Below are 23,502 nucleotides of genomic sequence, written 5' to 3' on the forward strand. Positions count from 1 at the left end.
TAAGGTGATTCACTTTAGGTGATCTGGCGCCCTCAGTATACAGATTGAATATATATGTAGACCGAATTCTCCCCAATGATGGTGTAATGGGTATTTTTTTTTAACCATCACTATCACCATCATTATCTACATCATCATCATCATCATCATCACCTCCATCAGCAGCAGCAGCACCATCATCATCATCATCACCATCATCATCATCATCATCACCATCATCATCATCTCCATCAGCAGCAGCAGCACCATCATCATCATCACCATCAACATCATCATCACAATCATCATCACAATCATCATCACCACCATCATCATTATTGCCATCATCACCATCAACATCATCATCACCACCACCAACCTCACAATTTTAAATTTGTTATTCATTTGGCAAGTCATAATACAATTTATAGATGAATTCATATTTCGTTATCATCATAGAATACAATGTCACATTACCACAATAATCTGTAAAAAAAAAAAGATCAGAGTTTTCAGAAGTTGGGCTATTATCGATATCTTTAATATCAAATCATATACTATCAAATTGTTATTACACTTCCTCTCAATTCTAACATGATATACCTAGCATAATACAATGTTAGAGTACCGAATGTGTACACAAAAATCTTTCAAAAATATATAAATTTTGTTACAATCAAAAGAACTATTATATAGTACATACATCACACGAGTACAGACAGATAACTTATTACAAGTAAATTGGCAACACAAAATCATAAAATCTTCTTGGTGAAAGATGAGCATGATTTTTTTTTATGGGGGAGCGACAAAATGAAGGAGATTTTGATTAAATGTTGTAAATTTCAGCGTACCTACCACATTTCCAGGGGGTGCTGCCTCTGGTGAATAACACATGTTGCATCCCCCCCCCCCCGACAAAATCTTGGGGGGGGGGGCACCCAGGGCGACACTGTCGGATCCTTTTGAGAGGCACAATTAAAACGTGTAATGTAAAAATGCCGTTAAAACAGAAGTGTGCCCCCCTTTTTTTTGCTTGTCAAATTTTTCCTCCAGAAAATGTGCCCCCCCTTTTGGAAAATCCTGGATCAACCCCTGCAGGGCCATGTGTTGATCACACAGTTCCCATGCTTTGAATTAAATTGAAAATCATGATTTGAAATAGAGTAAGTTATCATTGGAAAATGAGCGAATTCTGATATCCTGTTTGTTATCAACAGCTGGCGCTATACATGATCGGAGTCAGTGCCATATACAGTATCAGGTAGACTGACCTATTATGTGACAATTGTTATTATTATCACCAGGATTTTAATTTCAATACAGAGTTCACAAAAAAAAAATTTCTTGTTATGACAATCTACGGTTAGTCGGGCAAGTGAGGCATTGAATCGGTAACATGACTTTGGTTCCTGTCACGATTTCTCCTCCTCTAATTTCTCTGAAGTTATAGTTCTAAGGTTAAGGCCATGGCAGGGTTTTTATTTATTCATTGATTTATTTATTCATTTACTCACTCACTCATTCATTTATTTACTTCCTTAATTAGTTAGTTATTTATTCATTTACTTATTTATTCAATTAAAAAACAGAGATACATGATTCAAAGGTCCAAGTGCCAATCCTGAACAGAATGATGTGAGGATTCAGATTATATTTAAAGTTATATTTGAAGTTAGGGTTTATGTTTGACATAATGCGTGGACATTTGGTAGGAAAAATATTTGCTGGTGCAAATGTCAGGGAACCTTTGTACCATCAACTTCATCATCCCCCTCTAAAATATAAGAACAAATAATCCTCCATGTCTCTATACTCATGCAGTATTGCTAATTAAATCAAATCCACTGAGTATTTGGTAAACTGCTCCACTATGTGCCTCATTTGATATACATGCTGGGCACTAAATAGTGATAACATTTCAAAAGGGACCAAGTGGGTGTTTCATGAAGTTGTTGGTTAGGTACGAATGAATTTACGCACGACTGGTAATCCTTTCTTGTGCTATGTGATCTCCCTATGTAATTGAGTTATGACCTAAGATCATGTTCCAGTCGTGCGTAAAGTCGTTCGTAACTTTACGAACAGCTTTATGAAACACCCACCTGGGTTTTGTTTTGTAAAGTCTTGTTATAATAACGAATATACAATTTTTATTAACAAATTTACCATCAGCCAATCAGATTGAAGGATTTCAGTAGCTTTTAACTGTTATTGCAGACTTGTTTAATTATAACAAGTTTTATGGAACAGGACCCGGTTGAGTAACAAAAACAATCAACGTTCATTAAGAGAATAAATGGGCCTTCAAGAACTTCTTGAACTGGTCTATGGATGCAGCAGTCTTCAAAAACAAAACAAGAAAATCTTCCAAAAGTCAAATGCAACTCCTAAATCCCTCTATACTCCTGACTAATGCACTGCAGTGTTTTTCTACTCATCTAGTCCTGCAAAATATTGCAGATTATTTCCGACCACAGTGGAGGACGAAGAACAGGTTTTGGGAAGCCTCTTACAAGCAAACTCATGATAGGAAATATAAATATATAGAAATACCCTCTGAAAGCAAATATCATCACCTAAACAACTGATTAAAATAGACACAAGCATTATTGCCAGTGAAAAATATCAGCTTCTTGTGAGGATGAAAAAAAATTTCTTGTCTAAACAATCATGTCAATTTCATATGACAATACACTATAAAAGGCTTGTGTAATTCATACTACCACAAAATCAAGTGGGTACCAGCATTACTGTTGGTGAAAAATGAAAGATTCTTGTAAAAATTATTAGCTCATTTTCATCAGCATTGTTTCAATTTTGACTCGAAATATGCTGGTGGGTTTGAATTCTTAAATCATATTCATAGATGAATATTTCATTATAAAGTGTATGCATATAGGCTGCACCAGTGACTTTATCAATTATGCATAGATTTCTACAAGATGCATATTATAAACAATAAAAATTAAAACTAGCATATAATAAATATCAAGGAACTCCAATTTATATATGATGATAGAGAAAGTAGTGCACACAAAAAAATAAGATATACCCCATACCAGGGTTATCCTTATATCATTTTATTACAAAAAGAGGCTATTTTACAAATTTATGTTGTTGTTTTTTCAAAGAGTTGCATTGTGAGTGGATAACATTAGCATGTACACACCCTGACAAAATTATAGGTTGTATTTTTAGAGGGAATCCCGATTGCATTTTCCTCTACTTATTCTCAGATTTCAGTAGAAATTAGGAATGTGGGTATGCCACTGTGTAAAGCCTGGCTCAAACCTTTGCGTTTTAAGCTGTTTAATGCTGCATTAGACTAGACTGAAAAATCTGCTGTTTCTGAAGAGTTTTTTAAACATTTTCTGATTTCTCTCGGTCCTCCTACACAGACGGAAGACTCCGATAGGACTCATAATGGTGGTGGTTCGTGCAACACTTAACTACAGCGGATATGGGGGAAAGGGTGTGCAACCTCACCCTCTCTGATTTCTCCCTTAAATTCCATTTTAATGGGAGAAACAAAGCGCCGGAATGAAAATTAAATTTTTATGAATACCATCAGCTTACCAGTTTCTTAAAATATGTGATGCAAAATCCAAACTTTTGATTCCAAAGAGCCCGAGCTTGTAGATCGTTTGTCGCCATGACTCATGTTTCTATTGCACCTTGAGCATAAGAATGCATCAGCCAATCACATTCATGTTACTATCAATGACGTATAATATCTACCACCACTGCGGTGCAAATAAGTTACTTTGGTCTATGGAGGGAGAGGATGCCACGAAGCAAAATGAAGTCTCAGCGAAGCATATCCTGACTGAAAATAGACTGAATTTTCCGTCTTTCGTTAGACGAAGGCAGCAATGCCGAGCATAACGCAATCTCAATACACAAAGGTGTGAGCCAGGCTTACAAATCCCTGAAATACTGCCATTTTCAGACAACGATTCATGATTCTCATAAGCCTGAGCCATAAAGATTTTAACATAACTACTGTTTACTTTTTCAATAATCATATTGCAATGCATTGCATAACAGAAAATCCAATAAAATTGTGCAAGATCGACAATAGTAAAAATATAACAATGAATATCATTCAGCATAACCTCGTAACTCTAATTTTGAAAGACTTTAGAATAGGGAAAAACATGCCAAAGTACAGAACATTCAGAAAAAGGTACCATAATATCTTCAGAAACAAGTACTTCTGAATATTATCTCTTTAAAGGTAAAGAGTGCATTCTAACTTTCACTTTTTCATGCCTATATTAAATCTTCTCTCTCTCTCAGATTTCTGTTGAAAATGGCATTTTTTTCAAACCCTGTTTTCACAATGAAACAAACATGAGAGCTATAATTTACAATATTTAATTACTCTCCAAAATAAAAAGAATATACAAAAATATATCCATGATCTCCACTAAGTGGCTTAATAATCTTAAAATTTCATTTTGCTAAACACTTTATTGAAACAAAATTTTACAAGCTGCAAGCGTCAACTGCAATTCCAATTTGGGCATTTTCATTATTCACAAAATTTAAATTTGTACACTGAAAGAAGTTATTCCAAGTCAAGATCTCCCATTTGAAAAAGGATGAAATTAAAAGTGTATAAAACTTAAAAGTATAAAAACTTGTGCTATGAGCAGCATCCAAACCGTCTCCTAGCAACCTCCATGTGTGTGACCACGCCCCATTCGTCCTTGTCCTCCTCGTACCTCTCAACTGACCGCAGCCCGTCCTGTCCGTCATAGCCCCCGATGGCGTACAGGCGGTTGTTAACAATGGCTGCACCTACTCCGCTCCTTGGGTGAACTAGATGGCTGATGACGGACCAAGTATCAGTGGATGGATGGTATACCTCAACAGATGCCAGGCTGGAATGGGGAAGATAAGATTTATGAAAGGTGAGCAACTGACTGATTTTAATTCTTTACCTTTGTTTAAACAATGCCTTAATTTGTATTAACTAAAAAACAGATATGAAACAATAATGATGAATATGATAAGGATGATGATAGTTGGAGGTGGTTGTTTTACTTGACTGGTAAAAAGAAAACAAAACAGTTTTAGTAAAGAGCTACAGTAGTTCAAGCTCAAGGTTGTTTCAGAGAGACCCGCTAATGAGGAAACCTGCCCTACCACAGGGCCCTAGCACATCCACTTTGTTTTAAAGCAACAGGGCTATCATGGTGGTGATGATGATGATGATATCAATGATGATAATAGAAGTGGTTGTGATGGTGGTGATGTTGGTTAATGATGGTAATGATGATGATGATGAAGATGATGATGACGATGATGGTGGTAATGATGATGATGGTAATGATTATGATTGTGATGATGGGTGATGGTCATCACGAAGATGATAATCATGATGATGAAGATGATGATAATGATGATGATGATGATAATAGAAATGGTTGTGGTGGTCAGGTGGTGGTGATGATGATGATGATTATGATGATAATGATGATAATGATGATTATGATGATAATTATGATGATATCAACGATCTTCAATTTGCTAGTAGTATTCTGTCAATTTTGCTTTTCGCAGATGATACCAATCTTCTTTTAAGTGGAAAAAATCTAATAGATTTAAATAACATACTACAAATTGAATTGTTTGCAAATAGATTGTTGGTAAACTATGATAAGACTTGTTACATGATCTTCAAATCTAAAAAACAGAACAATGATGACGACTTTTTCAACATTTCTCTTAACGGTATCACTATTAAGAGAGTAACCAATACAAAATTTTTAGGAGTGACCATTGACTCCAACCTCTCTTGGAGAGTGCACATTGATAACTTATGTACCAAAATATCTCAAGCCATTGGCATTTTGAATAGACTAAAAAAAATCCTTCCATTAGATGTATGTGTTACTTTGTACCACACAATGATTTCACCGTATATAACTTATTGTATTACTGTATGGGGTAATTGTGCGAAATACCTTATCAATAGAATTTCCATTTTACAAAAAAGAGCAATTAGAGTAATCACAGATAGTCATTATCTTGCTCATACTGATCCCCTTTTTAACAAACTTAAAATTTTAAAAGTTCATGACTTGTACAATTTGCAAACGGCTTGTTTTGTGTTTTCAGCAATGAAGAAGCTCCTACCTCAAGTATTTAATGATTATTTTGTGTATAGATATTTTTTTAATAGGTATAATTGTCGTAACTCTTATGATCTGAATATCCCCTCATGGGGTTATAAATTTTCTAGAAGTACTATATGTTATAGTGGACCTGTTTTATGGAATTCTTTGCCCCAAGATATGAAGCAATGCCCAACCTTAAGTAATTTTAAAAGAAAATATAAGATATTTTTATTGAATTGTTACATTAATAGGTAAATTCAACTTATTGCATGTTACCCCATTCTCCATCCCCCCCCTGATTGTTATTATTATAATTTTTTTTTTTTTTTTGGATGTAGGGTCTTTCTTATCTATTTCTATTAAATCCAATAACTGGTTTCTTTTTTGCAGTATACAAGGGATCAGCCTAGACAGGCCAACGGCTTATTGCTGATCGCCCACATCCACTGCTACTTAATATTATTCACTCCTATCTGTCCACTTTTTTACAATTGATTTATCGTGTATTTTTTTCCTTTGTTTCTATTGTGTATATTTGTATGAATATGTTTTTTATATTGTATTTGTCATTTGAATGTTTTTATGAGAGATGTGAAATAAATGAAATTGAATTAAATTAAATTGAATGGTGATGATGATGATGATGCTAATAGAAATGGTTGTGGTGGTCAGGTGGTGATGATGGTGCTGATGATGGTGATAATGATGATGATGATGGTGATGAGGATGATAATGATATGATAATGATGATTATGATGATGATGATGATGATGATTATGATGGTGATGATGATGGTGATGATGATGGTGATGATGATGGTGATGATCATGAGATGATGAACATATTGATGATGGCAATCTGAACCATACCTTTTGTTGTGTTCACATCCGCCAATGACATAAATCCTTTCATTGAGACATGCTGCTGCAGTCATTGAACGAGCCACTCTCATTGGACTAACTTCTTTCCATACCTTTAGCTGTAGGAGGACAGAAAACACACAAAAATAGAACATGAATCATTCTTATATCAAAATAAATATCTCAAATTCATTTATTTCACATCTCTTAAAAACAGGGTACAATATATAGCGAGTTAATCTAATAGAGTAAACACAACAATGACAGTTGTACAATTTAGACAAAATTAACAACTGGGGTCTGTTGCAGAAAGAGTTGCGTTTAAACGCAAGTCAAAAAATCAATCGCAAGTCCCAAATGCGCGCTGTTGATTGGTTGAAAATCAAATTGCGCATGATTTTTAGAGTTGCGATTGATTGCAACTCTTTCTGCAACAGGCCCCTGAAGACAAAACATAAAGTATAGCATAGTATAAAGTAAATAAATTCTCATTGGACTAACTTCTTTCCATACCTTTAGCTGTAGGATACAAAACAAACACACAAATATTGAAGATGAAGCATTCGCATATCAAAATGAGAGAGAGAAAAAAAGAGAACAAAGTTGATAAAAATAATAATTGTTCATTATAAAAATATATATCTATATTTCAAAGATTTATAATTTTGTGCAGATAATTTACAGAGGAACTTTATGAATCAAGTATTATGAGGGCTTGATAACTGACCCATGCAAAATTATGAAAAAAAAAAAATTTTAAACAGAAAGAATGATGCATTATACATCAAACAAATGCCTTAAATCATCAAACTTATATCAAAGTAAACAGCTGATCAAAAGAATCTCCTACAAGGAGTAGTTGTATTTAAAAAGATTATCAATAAACTGTATAAAATGTACAAGATAATTTGTGCATTAGTAGTTGTAAGCATATAAAAAAAATATTCATTATCAAGTTTTATTATTTTAGCTGACTCAATTGTCAACTTTTCTAACTGACAAACTGCCTTTGGAGACTACTTCACAAATATTGCACATAAAATAAAGAGCTGTGAAAAACACACACATAATATGTAAAACCACAAATTTTAATTGATGAACATATGATATTGATTCTGTGGTTACATGTACTGAATAAATTGATGACATTTCCTTAAAAAATATGACTGATTCAAAACCAGTACAACAATATCATTTCATCTATAATTAATTGGAAATGAAAATGAAAGAGTGTTGATTGACAGGCTGTGACATTATTATCACAAACAAAAAGAGAGAAATTTATAAATTCTTTGTATCAAAATAGCTCTTGAAAACTATTCTTTCATTTTCTTTCTCAATCCAATACCATAGCTGTCTACAATATCTGTCACCCTCTTCTTATCCTGCTTCTCCTTCTCCTTGCTCATTTTCTTCCTTATCATTACTCCAATGACCATCTCCTCATCTTCCTCTGCTTTCACCTTCTCTCTCTCTCTCTTCTTGTTCCTCTTGCAAACTCCTAATTTACTTCACCACCCATTTTTTTTTACTTTGTCACTTTAACAATATTCATGGGATAAAATAACTCTGTCTAATGACCCCCCCCCCTCTCCCTGTGACTGCAACTAATTGGACAAAAGACCTCATATATACACAAGCTGACCGACACAACGAAAGATCACTTACAATGGAATATAAAAGTGTTTTGTCAAAGCCGGACAATGAACTGCACACTTGAATGAATTTCACTACCAACAGGTTAAATTTCCTCATTAAATATTTCCACTAGAAAGGTTGATTTCCTTGTACAGTCTTCTCAATCTCTTTTATATACAAGCCTGATATGTTAATGTACAGTATTGTAACAGTGAAAAATAAGTACAAAAAGGTAAGATATAATCATATATTTATTTTTCAAAATAAACAAAGTAACAAAGCAAAAAATTTTGCCCTTGGCTCTTTATTATCACATATTGTTCTCGATAATGAATTTCCAATTGTTAAGAACACAAAATTATTCCTTGGTAACCTGATACAGAAATATGATGAAATGTTTAAAGGGGAATCCAACCCAAATAAAAACTTGTTTTTATAAGGAAAAGAAAAATCAGACAAGTTGATAGGTGAAAGTTTGAACAATATTGGACAAACAACAAGAAAGTTATGAATTTTTAAAAGTTATAAATATTGGTAATCACTATACCCATGGAGACTTCAAATTGGCCGCATATGGGAAGTCATAGTGATGTAAGGCAAGGACTACTCTTCCATGTACTCCAATACATATTATGGCTAAAATGTCATTTTCCCCAAAAGTTTTATTTCAAATCATATTTTTCTTTCATGAGGACATAAAACAATATACTACCTGGGTTATATTTAGATTACTGCCCCAGGGGAATGGGTACTTAGGAGAAAACCACAAATCCCTGATAATAAAGTACTTGGTCTATGGGAAAGTAGTCCTTGCCCCTTGTCATAATTTACTTACTCAGTTGCCAATTTGAAATCTACATAGTATTAGTGATCTCAATTTTAAAGCAGCTATAACTTTTTTATTGCTTGTCCGATTTCTTTCAAACTTTCACCATTCTGTTTAATCTATATTTCTCCTTCCCAACACAACATTTAATAGCCAAGGCTGGATTCCCCTTTAAGCAACTTGTTCCACATCTGTAGCATACTCTGGCTAATCTGATCTGGGTCTCATTTCATAAAAAATTGTTATAATAACAAATGCACAGTTTATATAACAAGTTTATTATCAACCAATCAAATCAAAGGATTTCAGTAGCTTTAAACTGTTATTGCAAATTTGTTATTGTAACAAGTTTTATGAAATGGGCCCCAGGTGTGACGTCCCTTTGATTTTACTCTAAAGAACTTACCAAAGGATGATAACGCTCAACACTTTTCAAATCTTCCGCTCCATCATATCCCCCAATCACGTAGAGATAGCCCCCGTGTGATATGGCTGCAGCCATACTACGCTGGGTATGCATGTCTGTGTATAAGGGAAAAGGAATTGAATATTGAATATGTATACTGTATCAGATATATCAATGATGTATTAAGTATTGTACAGTAAAGAGGGAAAAAGCAAATCACAGAAACGTGTAATATATTCAAATTTTCAAAATCTTGCTATGTTAAAAGTCCATATTTTCAGCTGCCATGAGAACTGAAAGTCTTGCCAATATACACATCATCCCAGTTTCCACAAAGTGCCAAATGAGCATGCAACTGGAAAGAGAATAGTTCAGAGTTAAAAGCTTTCAAACATTTAAGGCCTCATATCAATGTCTGATTTCCATGAAAGATTTTATAATAGCAGAGATCACATTCACACATTAGTTCTATGTTTGCCAATTTGTGTAGCATGTCAATAACTCGTATGCACTTGAACAGGGTACACATGTAATATTCAAATAAAAGTTGTTACCAAGTTCAAGTTCAAGTTTAATTCATTCAAAAACCAGACATACATGTATAAGTACAAATCAATGAACAGATAATACAAAAGGATAAATAACATATGAGAGGTTTTCGAGGACCCCTAAAAAGCAGAGCTTGAGAGTGGGGCCCTACAATAAATGAGATGTGAACAGTGAAGGAATATACTCTACATAATAAGAATAAAATACAGAAATGTACCTCCTATACCCTTCCATTCATTCAGGTTTGGATCGTACTGTTCAACTGACTTCACGCTCCTCATCCCGTCATATCCTCCGCAGGCGTACACCTGACCTCCGACCGTCGCCACGGCAACACTACTCCTCGGCACCTTCATCTTTGCCACGTTCCTCCAGCTGTCCGTCTGGGGATCGTAACATTCGACGTCCCTCAGGGGGGTGGAGTCTGCACCCCCTATGGCGTAAATGATGCCATCCACAATGGCCACGCCTACACCGCGCCTGGACTGCTTCATGGGAGGCAGCGGGGACCAGTTGTTGATGGCGGGCTGGTAACGTTCCGCGGTGCACAGGGTGTTCCGGCTTGGGGATACTTCACCTCCTAGGGTACAATAGTTCAAGATTAAAGTTCAAATGATCACTTCTTTTTCTTCCATTTTATCCAGTATCTTCAGAATCAAATCAGTTAAAACAAGTATTTAAAACCATTTTGAAAAATGCAGACTCATTTAAAAGAAAGTTCTTATTTCATGGACCTCTAATTACTCAGTCTGTCTCCTCTTATTTATAATTTTTTTTTTGTAACTACACAACATGCACGAATGCTACCAGGTAGTTCTCTCATTTTGCTCTTATGAAAAGAAAGGAAGGAAGAATTTAACATAATCACTATGGAAAGTGCATACTGTAAAGTCAACATTGATTTCAATCATGGTTAATTGCCAATTCGTCTACTGCAAACTCGTCCACTCACCAAATAATCTACTTTCATTTAGTCTAATGCCATTCTGTCCATCAACATTTCATCTAACAACCATTTGGTCCAATCATCACTTCATCTAATCTCCATTTCGTCTATGACCATTTCGTCTCATAACCAGTTGGTCTAACATCAATTTCATTTTCATTCATTTTGCACAATTAACACTTTGTCCAATTGGACCAATTTGTATATGGACTAAATGGCTGTTGTACCAACTGGTTATTAGACGAAATGGCGATTGGACGAAATGGCAATTAGACCATGTGGATAGTGGACGAACTGATGGTAGACCAAATGATAGTAGATGAGTTGGCAATTGGACGAATTGGCAGTAGACGAATTGGAAATAAACTGTTTTCATGGCAGATCTGCCAAAGAGTAAGTATTTTATGATACCGATAGTAAAAACTTCATTCATAAAGTTACAAAATCTATTTCAATAAAGGATTTTTCACTTTAGATACCGGTAAGCAAGGTAATCCTGTTTGAAAAGTAACTTGATCATATCCAATCACCAGGGTGCTACATTGTACATAAGCACTTGCCCGATTGCCCAGGGCAAGTAAAAGTTAGAGTCGGGCAAGTGTTTTGAAGTAAAGACAAAAACTACTTGCCCGAATTGGGCAAGCAAAATTCTCACAGTAGAATGACCAAAATTAGGGTCGATATGATATTGACCCTAGTTTTGGTCATGGCAGGCAAGATAAAATCACTTTGGAAAAAGAAATGCAATAACAAGGTATATGTAGATCAGTTCATGTCAAAAGAGAGAAAAAGGTAAATAACCACAAAACTTTTCTTTGAAGAGATAAAACTTTTTTTTCAAGGGTTTTTTCAGGCAAGTGAAATAAATTTTTGGGCAAGTATATTTCTATTCAAAAAATTTACTTGCCCAACCAGGCAAGTGCACCTAAAAAGTTACGTAGCACCCTGCCAATCACATAGTCAATTTTCCTTCATTCTTTAAGTATTATCATTTAGTATTATACATATCACCAGCAAACAAAATATAAAAAAATAAGACAGAAAACCATTTAAACTCTTTGCTTATTAAACAAATGTACACTGTTACAATGTGAAGCATAAGGACTTATGGTCAATACTTTTGAAAAGGAAATTGTTTGTAACCACATCCTGGTAAAAAAAATCTGAACAGGGAAAATAGAAGTAAAAAAAGAGAGAAGAAAACATCGACTATTTGGTCTAATAAAATTATAACATACTGTATGGAGACCAATTATTTACCTTTATGAAGGCAAAAGCAAAACAATCACTGTGCATTGCAAGCAAGAATCTAGATTGTTTTTCTACTGTGTGTGGTTAAAATTCATGCTTTGTAACTGCCAGGTCTGATAAGTTCTAGAATTTGCAAATATCTCCTATCCCAAAAGTTTGAAATTTGATTTGACTATTGGACCTAATGCAAGAACAAACAATATTCATGCAAGCCCAGCCATTTGAACTTTGACCTTGATAACCGAGGAGCTTATAATAGTTGATCTGCGAAATTCTTTTTCATTTATTTGAAGAATGGGCCATTTTCAGGCATTCATATCAATTAAACATAATTTATTGTCTTCTGATTGACACAGGTTACATCCAATTTCATAAATAAAAATAAACAAATCAATAATATAGTAATATACATGTAACAATGAATGTAAATACAATGGCCCGTATTCTGAAGTCAAGTTTAACTTAGATTTTAAGGTCTAACTCTGTGCTAAAATTACGGGGAGCCAAAATTTCAAAAATTATGTTTATATTGTACATCTCCTATGCTTACTATTTTGTTTCCTGTTGCTTTCATAATAAATAAAAATACTTCAGAATGCTTCAGCTATCATTCCCAGACAATTTGAGTGTCAAATGAGTTTAATAAAATGGATGTGTGCTGTTAGGGATTTGTGCCTCAATTATTGGCTCTCCATAGTTAAACCGCAACTTTAAACCAGGGTTTAATTCAAACCTGAGTTCAGAATACGGGCCAATATGTAATTTATATTTATGTACATGGAAGACGGTGTAAAAAACCCTAAAAGCAGCAGGTGACCCTTCGTCTTTGATGTTGATTGACCCAGAACTGCTTATATCAGTTTATTGTCTCTCTTTATGCACAATTGAACCAAATTAAAGTCAACTGACTTATGAGTTACCATGAGAATAAAAATGGGATTGACAGAACATATGGATAACTGCAATACATGTGGGCCTACAGTACCTCCTGGAAATCACGTATGGAGGACAGATTCATAAAAAATGAATATAGCTGTCTTGAAATAAACAGTACAATGTAGGTACATGTAGTCTCATGTTACAGTATGTACTGTAGTGCTCGTATAATATCATAAAGAAATTGTTTTCTATCATTTGCACATCATCCCTAAATCTATTTCTATTCTTTTTTTTTTCCATCTCCTTTGAGGGGGGGGGGGGGAATGGGAACGGATAGAAATAAAGAAATGTATATTATGGAAGGTCATTGCAAAAGTACTTTTGTACCAACTGAGACAAACAGGAATAAACTCTGTGCAGACGATGTACAACTATAATGTCATCTTCGTGATTGTCATTAATGAGTGATCATCCAATCAAAAACAAATCATGGTTACCATGGCAACCAGCATGAGGGTATTCATCTTGTCACAAAGGGAATTCAGGTTGGATGAATCTCGTTAAAATTGAAGAATGAATTTGATATGGATGTCTTCAATCAAGGGCAGAAAATGAAATGAACATATGTCCCAAAGCTTAGCACATACCATCAGTTGTGCCTTATAAAGTAATTTAAAAATGCCGAGATGAAAACTTTAAGTGTAAAATTTAAATGCTAAATAGTGAATTATTTTTTCGTGTGTGCAGAAAATTTCACTTTCTCTGTAACAGGAATTTTTCTAGCTGTAAATACAAGTACATGTACAATATACATGTATCTTTATGAAAATCTTCTTTTTTTTGGGGGGGGGGTCTTAGCAAACCACTGCACATGTGAGGTAAATCTACCAATCTCTGTCAAAGGAGACAAAAGGAAATAACAAAAATAGATTTCTAAACTGATTTACTTAAATAATGACTAGATTTACTACATTTTGCTACTACTACTGTTACATGAACTTACCAATGACGTAAATAAACTGAGCTTGGCTACATGAATGTCTCGGCACTGTCCTCATGCTCACTTCCCAGTGTAATCCTGGGTAAAACTTGCTGCCATGGTAACGGCGAGCCTCATCCACAAACTTCTGAAACTTTTCGTCCTTCATGAGGAGAGGGTTTTCTATAACCCGAGAGTTCAGGAACTTCCAAGAGAGCAGGGGAAGGCGGACATGTTCGAAGACATTTCCGATGAGTTGTTCCCGATTGGCAAGGTCGTGCTGGATCCAACGGAGCGTGGCTTGGTAGACCTCCTCTTCCTTGGCAATGTTCAGGCTGTCCTTTTCAATGAGTTTAACAAGGTCTGGTAATGTAGAATAATCATAAAAAATCATTATGTGGTAATAAAGAATAATCATAAAAAGCATTATGAGGTAATTCAGAATAATTCATAAAAATCATTAATTTCATACAAACCTGCAAACAAAAATATAGAAATTAGTTCAAATTCTAGGAAATTAATCTGGTTTTTGTACTTTGGTATGTAAAGCTATCACCTGCTACATGTAACCTTTTCAGACTTTTAAAACAGATGACTCAGAACTTTAATGATGCTGCCCCTATATCAAAATACAAGAATCTTGTTTCTCAGGCAACAGTTCATCAAAACAGGTTGACTTTCTAAGACTGTGGTAGAACATGTTATTTCCCCTGAAGGCAACCTCTTCATCTGATCAATTTCATAATATGCCACTTTTGAAAAGTGCACATCACATTTGAAGATTCGCAAGGACATTATAAGACCTGACCCAGGCTTTAGCTAAAGCATTCATTCGCGGTGTTACAACAAAATAATACACTTTAGAGTTAAAGTAAAGTAATAAACTACGTAAATCTATATCCGAGTCAACTTCCGGACCAGCCTTTTGAAATGTAGAGAAGTATTTTTGAAAAAAAAGAAGAACATTGTTGTCTTTTGAGATCCAAACACAAATACCCACAGAGGTAGCACCAGGATATTTTGACTGGAGTGGGGGGGGGGGGGGGGGAAGATAATCAAAAGTAGATCCAATTTTTATTCATATAGTAATGGTATTACAGAGACCCAAAATCTCTTTTTACATATACACTGTACATGTATGCTTTCCTCTCATCTATCATCTACTTCTTTCATTACAATTAGTTCCTTTTTTTCTGCTTAGAAGATCATAGCAGCCATGGGGGGGGGGGGGTAGTCATCCCCTGTTCCCTGTGTGGTGCAACCCCTTAAAAACCCATGGTTCACAGCATCACAGTCCATGAACATACACCATGCCTCTACAAGGTTTGAATTTACTATAAATGTTTAGTTAATCCATCTCAAAGGTGGTACTAGGCTCTGGGGACTTTAGTACAAAATGAAACTCCAGCCTTTAAAGAATATAATATACTGTAAGCATGCATTCCGTATTATCAGGAACATAATTATCTAGAATACAGTTTGAAAACTATAATTGACATTCAAGATTTACTGAAATACAAATGCTTGCAATTATTGTGTAAACATTTTGTTTCTTGGCCAATATTTTGGTATGAATGATAAAAAAACCCAGAACATATGAAGTCTTTATTCTTTAATCTTTATTATCATTACAACTAAAATAAGGAGGGGAGAGGGGGGGGGGGGGGGACAGTGCCACCTACATGTAGTATGCAGGTACATGTACAATGTAGAAAGTAGAAACCCTGAATAAAATTTTAATCATCAAATGGGTCTTCACACAAGGCAAAAATAAAACTTGCTGGTTCAATTTTTTGAGAGGGGCATTCTGTACACAAGTCATTTGGCTTGTTTCTACAGAGAATCGTTATTACCCGCGGAAGTATCCAGAATTCCGGAAAACTTCCGTTGAAACAGACGCGATGCGGTTTATTGATAAACCACATCCTTGTGCAAAATACAGTTTCTCATAACCACCTACCTTATGACCTCTGGGAGGTGGTTACTGCCATGTTCCGCGACACGGAATGTGAGTAAATCGAATTATTCGCTCTGTAGACACAGGTTGGTTTAAGGTTGATACGGTTAAACCATTTTTTAACGATTCTCTATAGAAACACGCCGAATGGCAGGGACCAGCATATATATACAATCAGACATAATTAAATTGAATGAAGTAACCTGTGCCATTGCTCTACTGAGTACTACTGACAATATCTGATATGTTTTGAAACCAGCATCCTGCTACCTTATGACTGTTGCTCTCCACTCTACCCTAATCAAGCATTTACCATCATAAAAAAAATAACACAAAATACAGCCTACCTTTAGTACTGAGTTGTAGGAATTCATCGTGCGCAACGACCTTGGGGAAGTTGAGGTGAACGAAGGCATCAGCTGCCTCACTGAGCTCAAAGCAACCATGCATTCTGGCAAAGTTCCTGATCCCCAAGCAATTAGTTGGGTGCATTTGAGTCTTCAAAAAGTCACTGCACAGATTGATCACCGATTCCATCTGCAAGACACATGCAGCATTCGTGATGCTCTGGACATTTTCCTCGGTGATGTCTATGTTTGCACTGTAGGCAAAATTCACTATGGCTTCGATGGCTTCGGCATTCATGTCCTGGAGTTTGACCACTTCCTGTCTTGACTCCTTGAGTTGGCTAGTGAACATGGCATGGAAATAAGGACTACAAGCCGAGAGGACCAGGCGATGCGCAGGGATCTCCTTGGATTCGACGGAGAGGACAACGTCGCAGAGTTGCTTCTGGTCGTGGAGGCTCTGGATGACGGACAGCATGCTCAGAGCGTGTTGCTGACGTCGGACGAAAGTCTGGTCATCCTCGCTGCTGCTCACGACCTGGGACTGTATTCGAACTCTCTTCTCAGATACAACAGAAGGTCCAGGTTCAAGAGGCCTCCGAGGAGTATCTCCTTCAAGCTCCATTCTCAGAACTTCAATCTACCTAAGAACTTGGTGAACTTGTCTCCCTATTCCATGCAAAGTGATAGAACAGAAAGACATTCAGTAACACCTGCATTAATTACACTATACAGATTGCTACAATTGAATTTTTGGGAAAATCAAAATTGATCTTTAATTATCACACACATTCAGAGATCGCTCAAAATTGTTGCTGATCAATTTTCTGGCCTAAGTCCCACGATCAGTCCCCTATTATGCTTTCACACTGCTTTTCCTTATTAAAGCCCATAGGACTATCCTTACACCCACTATCCTTTTTGATTTCACACTGTCTTTCTTAACCCCATACTATTTGCTTAGCCAGGGTTAACGCCTTAACCCCAGACTATCGCACAGCTCATGAATATTGATGATTTTGCCACAGACTGCCACAGATTAACGTGCAATATTGACTTCTGTGATTTGCTAATACTTGGCCTCACGTTTCCTTCGCCCAGTTTCATTTCACACTGCATATCTTAGCACCGCAATAAGTCGGCCAGCCCTGCTTTTCTGCAGGGCCAGATAGTACCATATTATTTACCGTGCAAGCTTACTTCGCTAATACGTAGTGTGAAACCGAAGTGGGCTAAGCTTAAACCCAGGAAAGTGGGGGGCTAAGACCCCCCAACTTAGCTCCACCAATTTCCCGGGGTTAAGGAAAATATGTGCAGTGTGAAAAGCATACAAGTGGATTAAGTCTAGCTTAAAGGCGGAAGTGATGTGGTATAAACAAACAATAGTTATCCTATAGTATAGCTTAAACTGTGAAAAACACACAATTTTTCTTTTACATGAATTGTGTACCTTGTTATTGCTTTTTTTTCTAAGTGATTAATCTTGTCACCAATGACCAAAATATGGTCATTATGCACTTCAATTTATTTTCTCTAATCATATACATTCATGTACCTTGACGAGGACCAGGGCACACAAGAATGGGGAATCAACGTAAAAGAACTAAGAAAGAGAGGGAGGAAAGAAAGGAAGAATGTATGATAGTAAGAAAGAAGGAATAGAAAGGAGGGAAGGAGGGAGGGAAGGAAGGAAAGAAAGAAAATAAAAGAAAGAGAGAGAGAAGAGAAAACACAAGAAAAAAGGAAGGGAGATCCATGGAAGGAAAGGAAGAAAAAGGAGAAAAGAAAGATTGAGAAAGAAAGAAAAAAAAAATGAAGCAAAGAAAGAAACAAGGAAAGAAAAAGGATTAAAGAAAGAATAAAACAAAGAAAATTAAAAAAAAACAAGAAAAAGAGAGGGAGATGGAAGAGAGGAAAGAAAAAGTGAAGCAAAAACTAAAGAAAAAAAAAAAAGAATGAAAAAGAGATTTACTGCAGCCTCTGTAGAAAAAATTGAATAGGAATCGTTCATCACTCTGCAGGCAAATCCACACACAGAGTGCGCATTTGCCATTAAACACTGCAAACACGATGAGTGGTGCGTAGCTTTAGGACCCGCTTAGCTTAAGTTTAGGACCCCCAACCATATACATGTAGCTCGCATTATGTTAGTTAACTTAATGATTTACAAATTCATACCTGCCAACATTTGGAAACCCAAAATCTGGACAACCACCAGCCGGGGGTCCAGGGGCAGCGCCCCTTGCGGGGGTCCCCGATTTTTGGCCAGTTTGAAAGTTGTAAATCGGGACGATCCAGATAAAATCGGGACAGTTGGCAGGTCTGTAAAATTTAGCCGAGGAGCCTACTAGCTCCCCCCCCCCCCCCCGATGCAGACACATAGCACGTAATCTTCACATATCTAGGGCCCTATCTTGAAACGCCTCCATTTCCAGCTAAGCCCGGCCCAACTAGTGCCATTGAATAATAATGGCGTTGCAAGAAACTTGGCAGTTGCGAGTCTATTTTTGGTAAATCATAATTAATTAGGCCTAAGGCTATGTCATGAGGCTATGGCTATGTGATTGTGAGTACGGTATGCAAGGCTCGACATTAGCGGTGGCCCGGTGGCCCGGGGCCACCAGAAATTCACCTCGGGCAACCATTAATGAAAAAATATTAAGTTTTGGTGGCCCGAATCGGGCAACCAATAATTTTTAGAATAGCGCAATTTTTCTCCCCATTTTGCACGCATTTATCAACTTTCTACAGTTCAAATTGCATGCCAGTTCGTCATGCGCCCTTTTTGTTGATCTACACACAAACACACACACAAAGTTGGCCTACCGCTATAGCATTAAGTAGAGCTTTATCCAGCCGGCTGCCCCGGCCGGCTGGCTGGCGTGAGCTTTGCATGCTTGAAGCAGCTGTGCGTTATTTAGCAGCCTATTCAGACTCAGAGAGCTGCAATACGAAATGTTGCTGCTAAGAAATCTACCACAGAACTGTGAAAATCCAAGTCAAAGTCACATTTTACATCAATGAAATGCCCTTCTACAGACCTTTTTGCTAAAATTTGGTGTATCCTGATTATTTGCAAGCATTAAAAAGAGGAATCATGTCCTCTCTTTTGACTCAAAAAGACCGATTTCCAAATGAAAATAATACACATAAAAACACATAGGTGAGTACATCACAGTCCCACATGTGCATTTGTATGTATGTTGTTACTTGGTTTCTTTCGAAGCCGTGTCTTTTCCGGTCTTTTCTAGCCAAAAATAAACAGACAGTTACTTTCTTTCCTGTTTATAAATGATTTCTTAAACAACTCTTGAGAAAGTAAATATTTTGGGAAGGCATTTCATTAATATGAAATGTGAATTTTTCCAACATTTTCGCAAATTTAGGGAAGGAATTTTCTCACACTTTTTTTACAGTGGTTAAACCATTTATACCCATTTATTCATTTTTAATGTTTTTCTTTATATTTTTCGGGCCACCAAACTTTAATATCGGGCCACCAAAAAAAATTATTTGAAGGTTTTGGTGGCCCGAACGGGCCACCACCAAAAAAAGTTAATGTGGAGCCTTGCGGTATGTCTTGCAAAAACTTATTATACGGTTTTGCAAAATTGGTCATTATAACCTCGTTCATAGGATGAGTGGTCATTTGGTGATTACTACTACCGTAAGGGCACTAGTAGTAGTATTCAACCCGTTTGGAAAGTTTCCTCAAATATATAGAAATATAGAATTTACCTGAATTTCAGACCCGTCTTATTTCCAAGAGCAAATGCTGGTTATTCTTTTTCAGTTATTTTTTTCTTCAACCCGTCGACTGTGTGCGCGGGCGATGGAATTACACGGCGATGGTTTTTGGCACTAGTATTCAATCCGTCTGCACTACTAGTATTCAACCTAGCGATGAAAGATGGCCCTGTCTTTCAATCTGCCCTTGTCCGTCCCATCCGACTATGGACTAGACCAATTGAGATGAGACCAAACGGGGAATTTATCAAAGCCAGAGACTTACATAAATCTAGATCTAATTTAGCAATCTAAACTATTTTTAAATTAGCCATCTATCATCACTATTTTATAGGTTGAATACTAGTGCATTTCACTTTCAGTGCAAAACTATGTACGGTATTGAACGTAAGTTAGTATTATTTGCTAAAGTGCCTAAAGTAAACTGCTTCTTAAAACAAGGAGAATAAGATAATATGCTACAATCAAAACTGATCCATGGATTGTAAAATTGCTACCGAATATTTTCAATTGATTGCATATATTTTCTTGCAACACCCCCTTAATAGTCTCAGACTCAACCGGCATGACCGGCGAGCCCAGGGGCCGATTGCACGAAAGGGTCTTTCCAAGGACCGTCTTTCGTGTCGCCCATCTTTTATGATGCGCTATAAGCGGGGTGTTTCTGAAATTTATGATAAACAAATAAAATTCGTAAGCTTGCTTTTAAATCAAATTTCATACAATTTCATGAGAAATCACATCATTTTATAAACAAATATTTTGTTTATTTTAATGGACAAATAAAATATATTTGCAGATAATTTATTTGAAATGCGTTTCACATGGCGTATCATAAAAGATGGGCGACACGAAAGACGGTCCTTGGAAAGACCCTTTCGTGCAATCGGCCCCAGTCAGCTAGCACTAGCCTGGGCCTAACCCAGGAGCTCCCGCCCGGCGGGAGCTCCCTGGGTTAGGCCTGGCCGAGCGCGAGCCCCATCCGCATCCACGGACGCTACTCCCGACGTAAGCCAAAAGAGAAAAGCACTGGTTATTTTATGATAAAATTATAACTCCAGTGATTCCGGCATGCCGTGATTCCAATACTTACACGCACAACCTTTGTCTTGTCCAATTAGCCAGGATTTTAGGATTCCAGATAGCTGTCAAATTAGTGAAATTTGACCGAGGGACTCACGATTCAGCTGCAGATATCGCATGCGTTGCGCGGCGCATGAACGAGGGGGCGCATGCCAAATTTATACAAGGGCCCTATATAGGGCCTTGAATTTATGTAAGATTTATATTTAATATTTCCGCCCCAGGGGCCCCAATGCCACCAATTGCAAGCTCATCAATACTGACCCGAGATAAACTAAAAATTATACATATTTTTTTCATTGTTTTCCAATCATCTCCTTTCCGATCCATACATCCTTTACCAAATTCTCTACCGAAGATTTTCAGTCTTCCACTCCTGGCTTCCACTTAACCTACTTCCTCTATATATCAAATTTCTCTCACTCAGAACATGGATCCTACTAGAAGACTCATCTCTCTCTTTGGCTTGTGCCCGCAGGGAAGGGGGGGGGGCACTTACATTGACGAGTGGATACCAACCATGCGCGACCAAAAAAAAACATGTAAAAAGGATGTCTTTTTCAAGATAGGGCACGTTACGTATGTAACTGAGGTAATAAGGGTGTCAAAAACACTAAAATAATGAAAAAAGGGTATCTATTTTCGATAGGAAAGCTACGTGTTTAGGGTCAAATTTGCTAGGGTATAAAGAATCAAGACTAAAATGTTTTATAAAGGATATACTTTTTGCCCCAAAATATCGCTGTACTTGTTTAGGGGTTCATTTCTGGGAATACTTGCCAATAGTATCATTTTGTTTCCAATACTTGTTAAGGGTAGGGTTTCACACGCCAATACTTGTTAAGGGGTGCATTTTCAGAATATGGAAAATACGTGTTTAGGGTGCTTTTTGAGATCTCATGGTCGCGCATGGTATCCACTCGTCATTGGAAGTGGCCCCCCGGGGCTTGTGCAATCATATCAGGTTGTCGTGTCAGGCAATCATTAAACCCAACCGTTCGAGAAAAGGGCCCCTTAAATTCCTTAAATGTCCTATACAATTTACCCGACGATTCCAGAAAAAGGGCACCCTAAATTCCCATAAGGTCGGGCCCAGTTTACCCAACGTTTTATGAAAATTATAGCAATTCTCAAATGGTCGGGTAAAAATTAAGGACCCAATCTTTCGGGAATTTAGGTGGCCCTTTTCGCGAATGGTTGGGTAAACGCAATTGCCCGACCCCACGGGGGGGGGGGGCAAAACAAATGTCGTGACCAAGAAAATGAAAAAGAGAAGGGGGAAATATGAATGTCTAAATCTATCACAAAATTTGATTTTTGAATTAAAAGTGTTGAAATTTTGCTCTCTTGCAACTTTTCATGAATATTACACGATATGCCATATCTAGCCCCCTAAAAATTTTGGGCTCATTACATCACTGCCCAACCCGACACAATTACCCAACTGTATATAAAAAACCATCTTTATGTCCCCTCTTCCCTCCCTCTCGATCTCCCAGATCAGATCTCCCATTTATCACAGGGGCTGGGGAAGGATTTTGAAGGGGGGGGGGGGGGGAGGGGGCTCACCATGCAAGAAAACACAATTTTCCTTCATGTCCTTTTTTCTGCCTTAAGAGTGTAATCATCTTTATTTATACAAGGCCATAAGTTTTTTTACAACATATATGTGACTAGCCACATCAAAATTAATGAAAATAAAAATAAAATGTCATATAACTTTCTTATTTGATTTTACATCCGATAAATATGAAATTTTCAGAGTTATGCTTGTTGGATTTTTCTCTTTTTATTCAAATCAACTTTTTGTTGGGGTGGACTTGTCCTTTAGATCTACTGTCTGAAAATATTTCAGGACAGAACCTTTGCTAAAGGATTGGATACATGAAAATAAAATCATATTCATCAACATTAAATAAAGAGTCAT

The 23,502-nt window shown here is 36.6% G+C and overlaps 1 protein-coding gene across 1 annotated transcript; it reads right to left on the reverse strand.

Moving 5' to 3' along the window:
• Positions 1 to 498: 498 nt before the first annotated feature.
• On the reverse strand, positions 499 to 21,772 carry LOC129274303 (kelch-like protein 12). Its single transcript, XM_064108439.1, has 7 exons — positions 21,586 to 21,772; positions 16,746 to 17,414; positions 14,466 to 14,804; positions 10,604 to 10,966; positions 9,838 to 9,953; positions 6,977 to 7,086; positions 499 to 4,868 (listed from the first exon to the last, which is right to left on the reverse strand). The coding sequence occupies exons 2-7, from the start codon at positions 17,368 to 17,370 to the stop codon at positions 4,631 to 4,633; spliced, it is 1,791 nt and encodes a 596-aa protein (XP_063964509.1). The 5' UTR covers positions 17,371 to 17,414; positions 21,586 to 21,772; the 3' UTR covers positions 499 to 4,630.
• Positions 21,773 to 23,502: the final 1,730 nt, after the last annotated feature.

Source organism: Lytechinus pictus, chromosome 13, assembly GCF_037042905.1.
Source record: "Lytechinus pictus isolate F3 Inbred chromosome 13, Lp3.0, whole genome shotgun sequence".
In the NCBI taxonomy this organism is placed as follows: domain Eukaryota; kingdom Metazoa; phylum Echinodermata; class Echinoidea; order Temnopleuroida; family Toxopneustidae; genus Lytechinus; species Lytechinus pictus.

Excerpts from the sequence above, each read along its gene's own strand:
- LOC129274303 (XM_064108439.1), bottom strand. The coding sequence starts at position 17,370 with ATGGAGCTTGAAGGAGATACTCCTCGGAGGCCTCTTGAACCTGGACCT. Across the intron at positions 10,967-14,465 it reads TCAGTTTATTTACGTCATTG|GAGGTGAAGTATCCCCAAGC; the intron begins GTAAGTTCATGT and ends ATTGTACCCTAG. Across the intron at positions 7,087-9,837 it reads TTGAGCGTTATCATCCTTTG|CTAAAGGTATGGAAAGAAGT; the intron begins GTAAGTTCTTTA and ends GTCCTCCTACAG.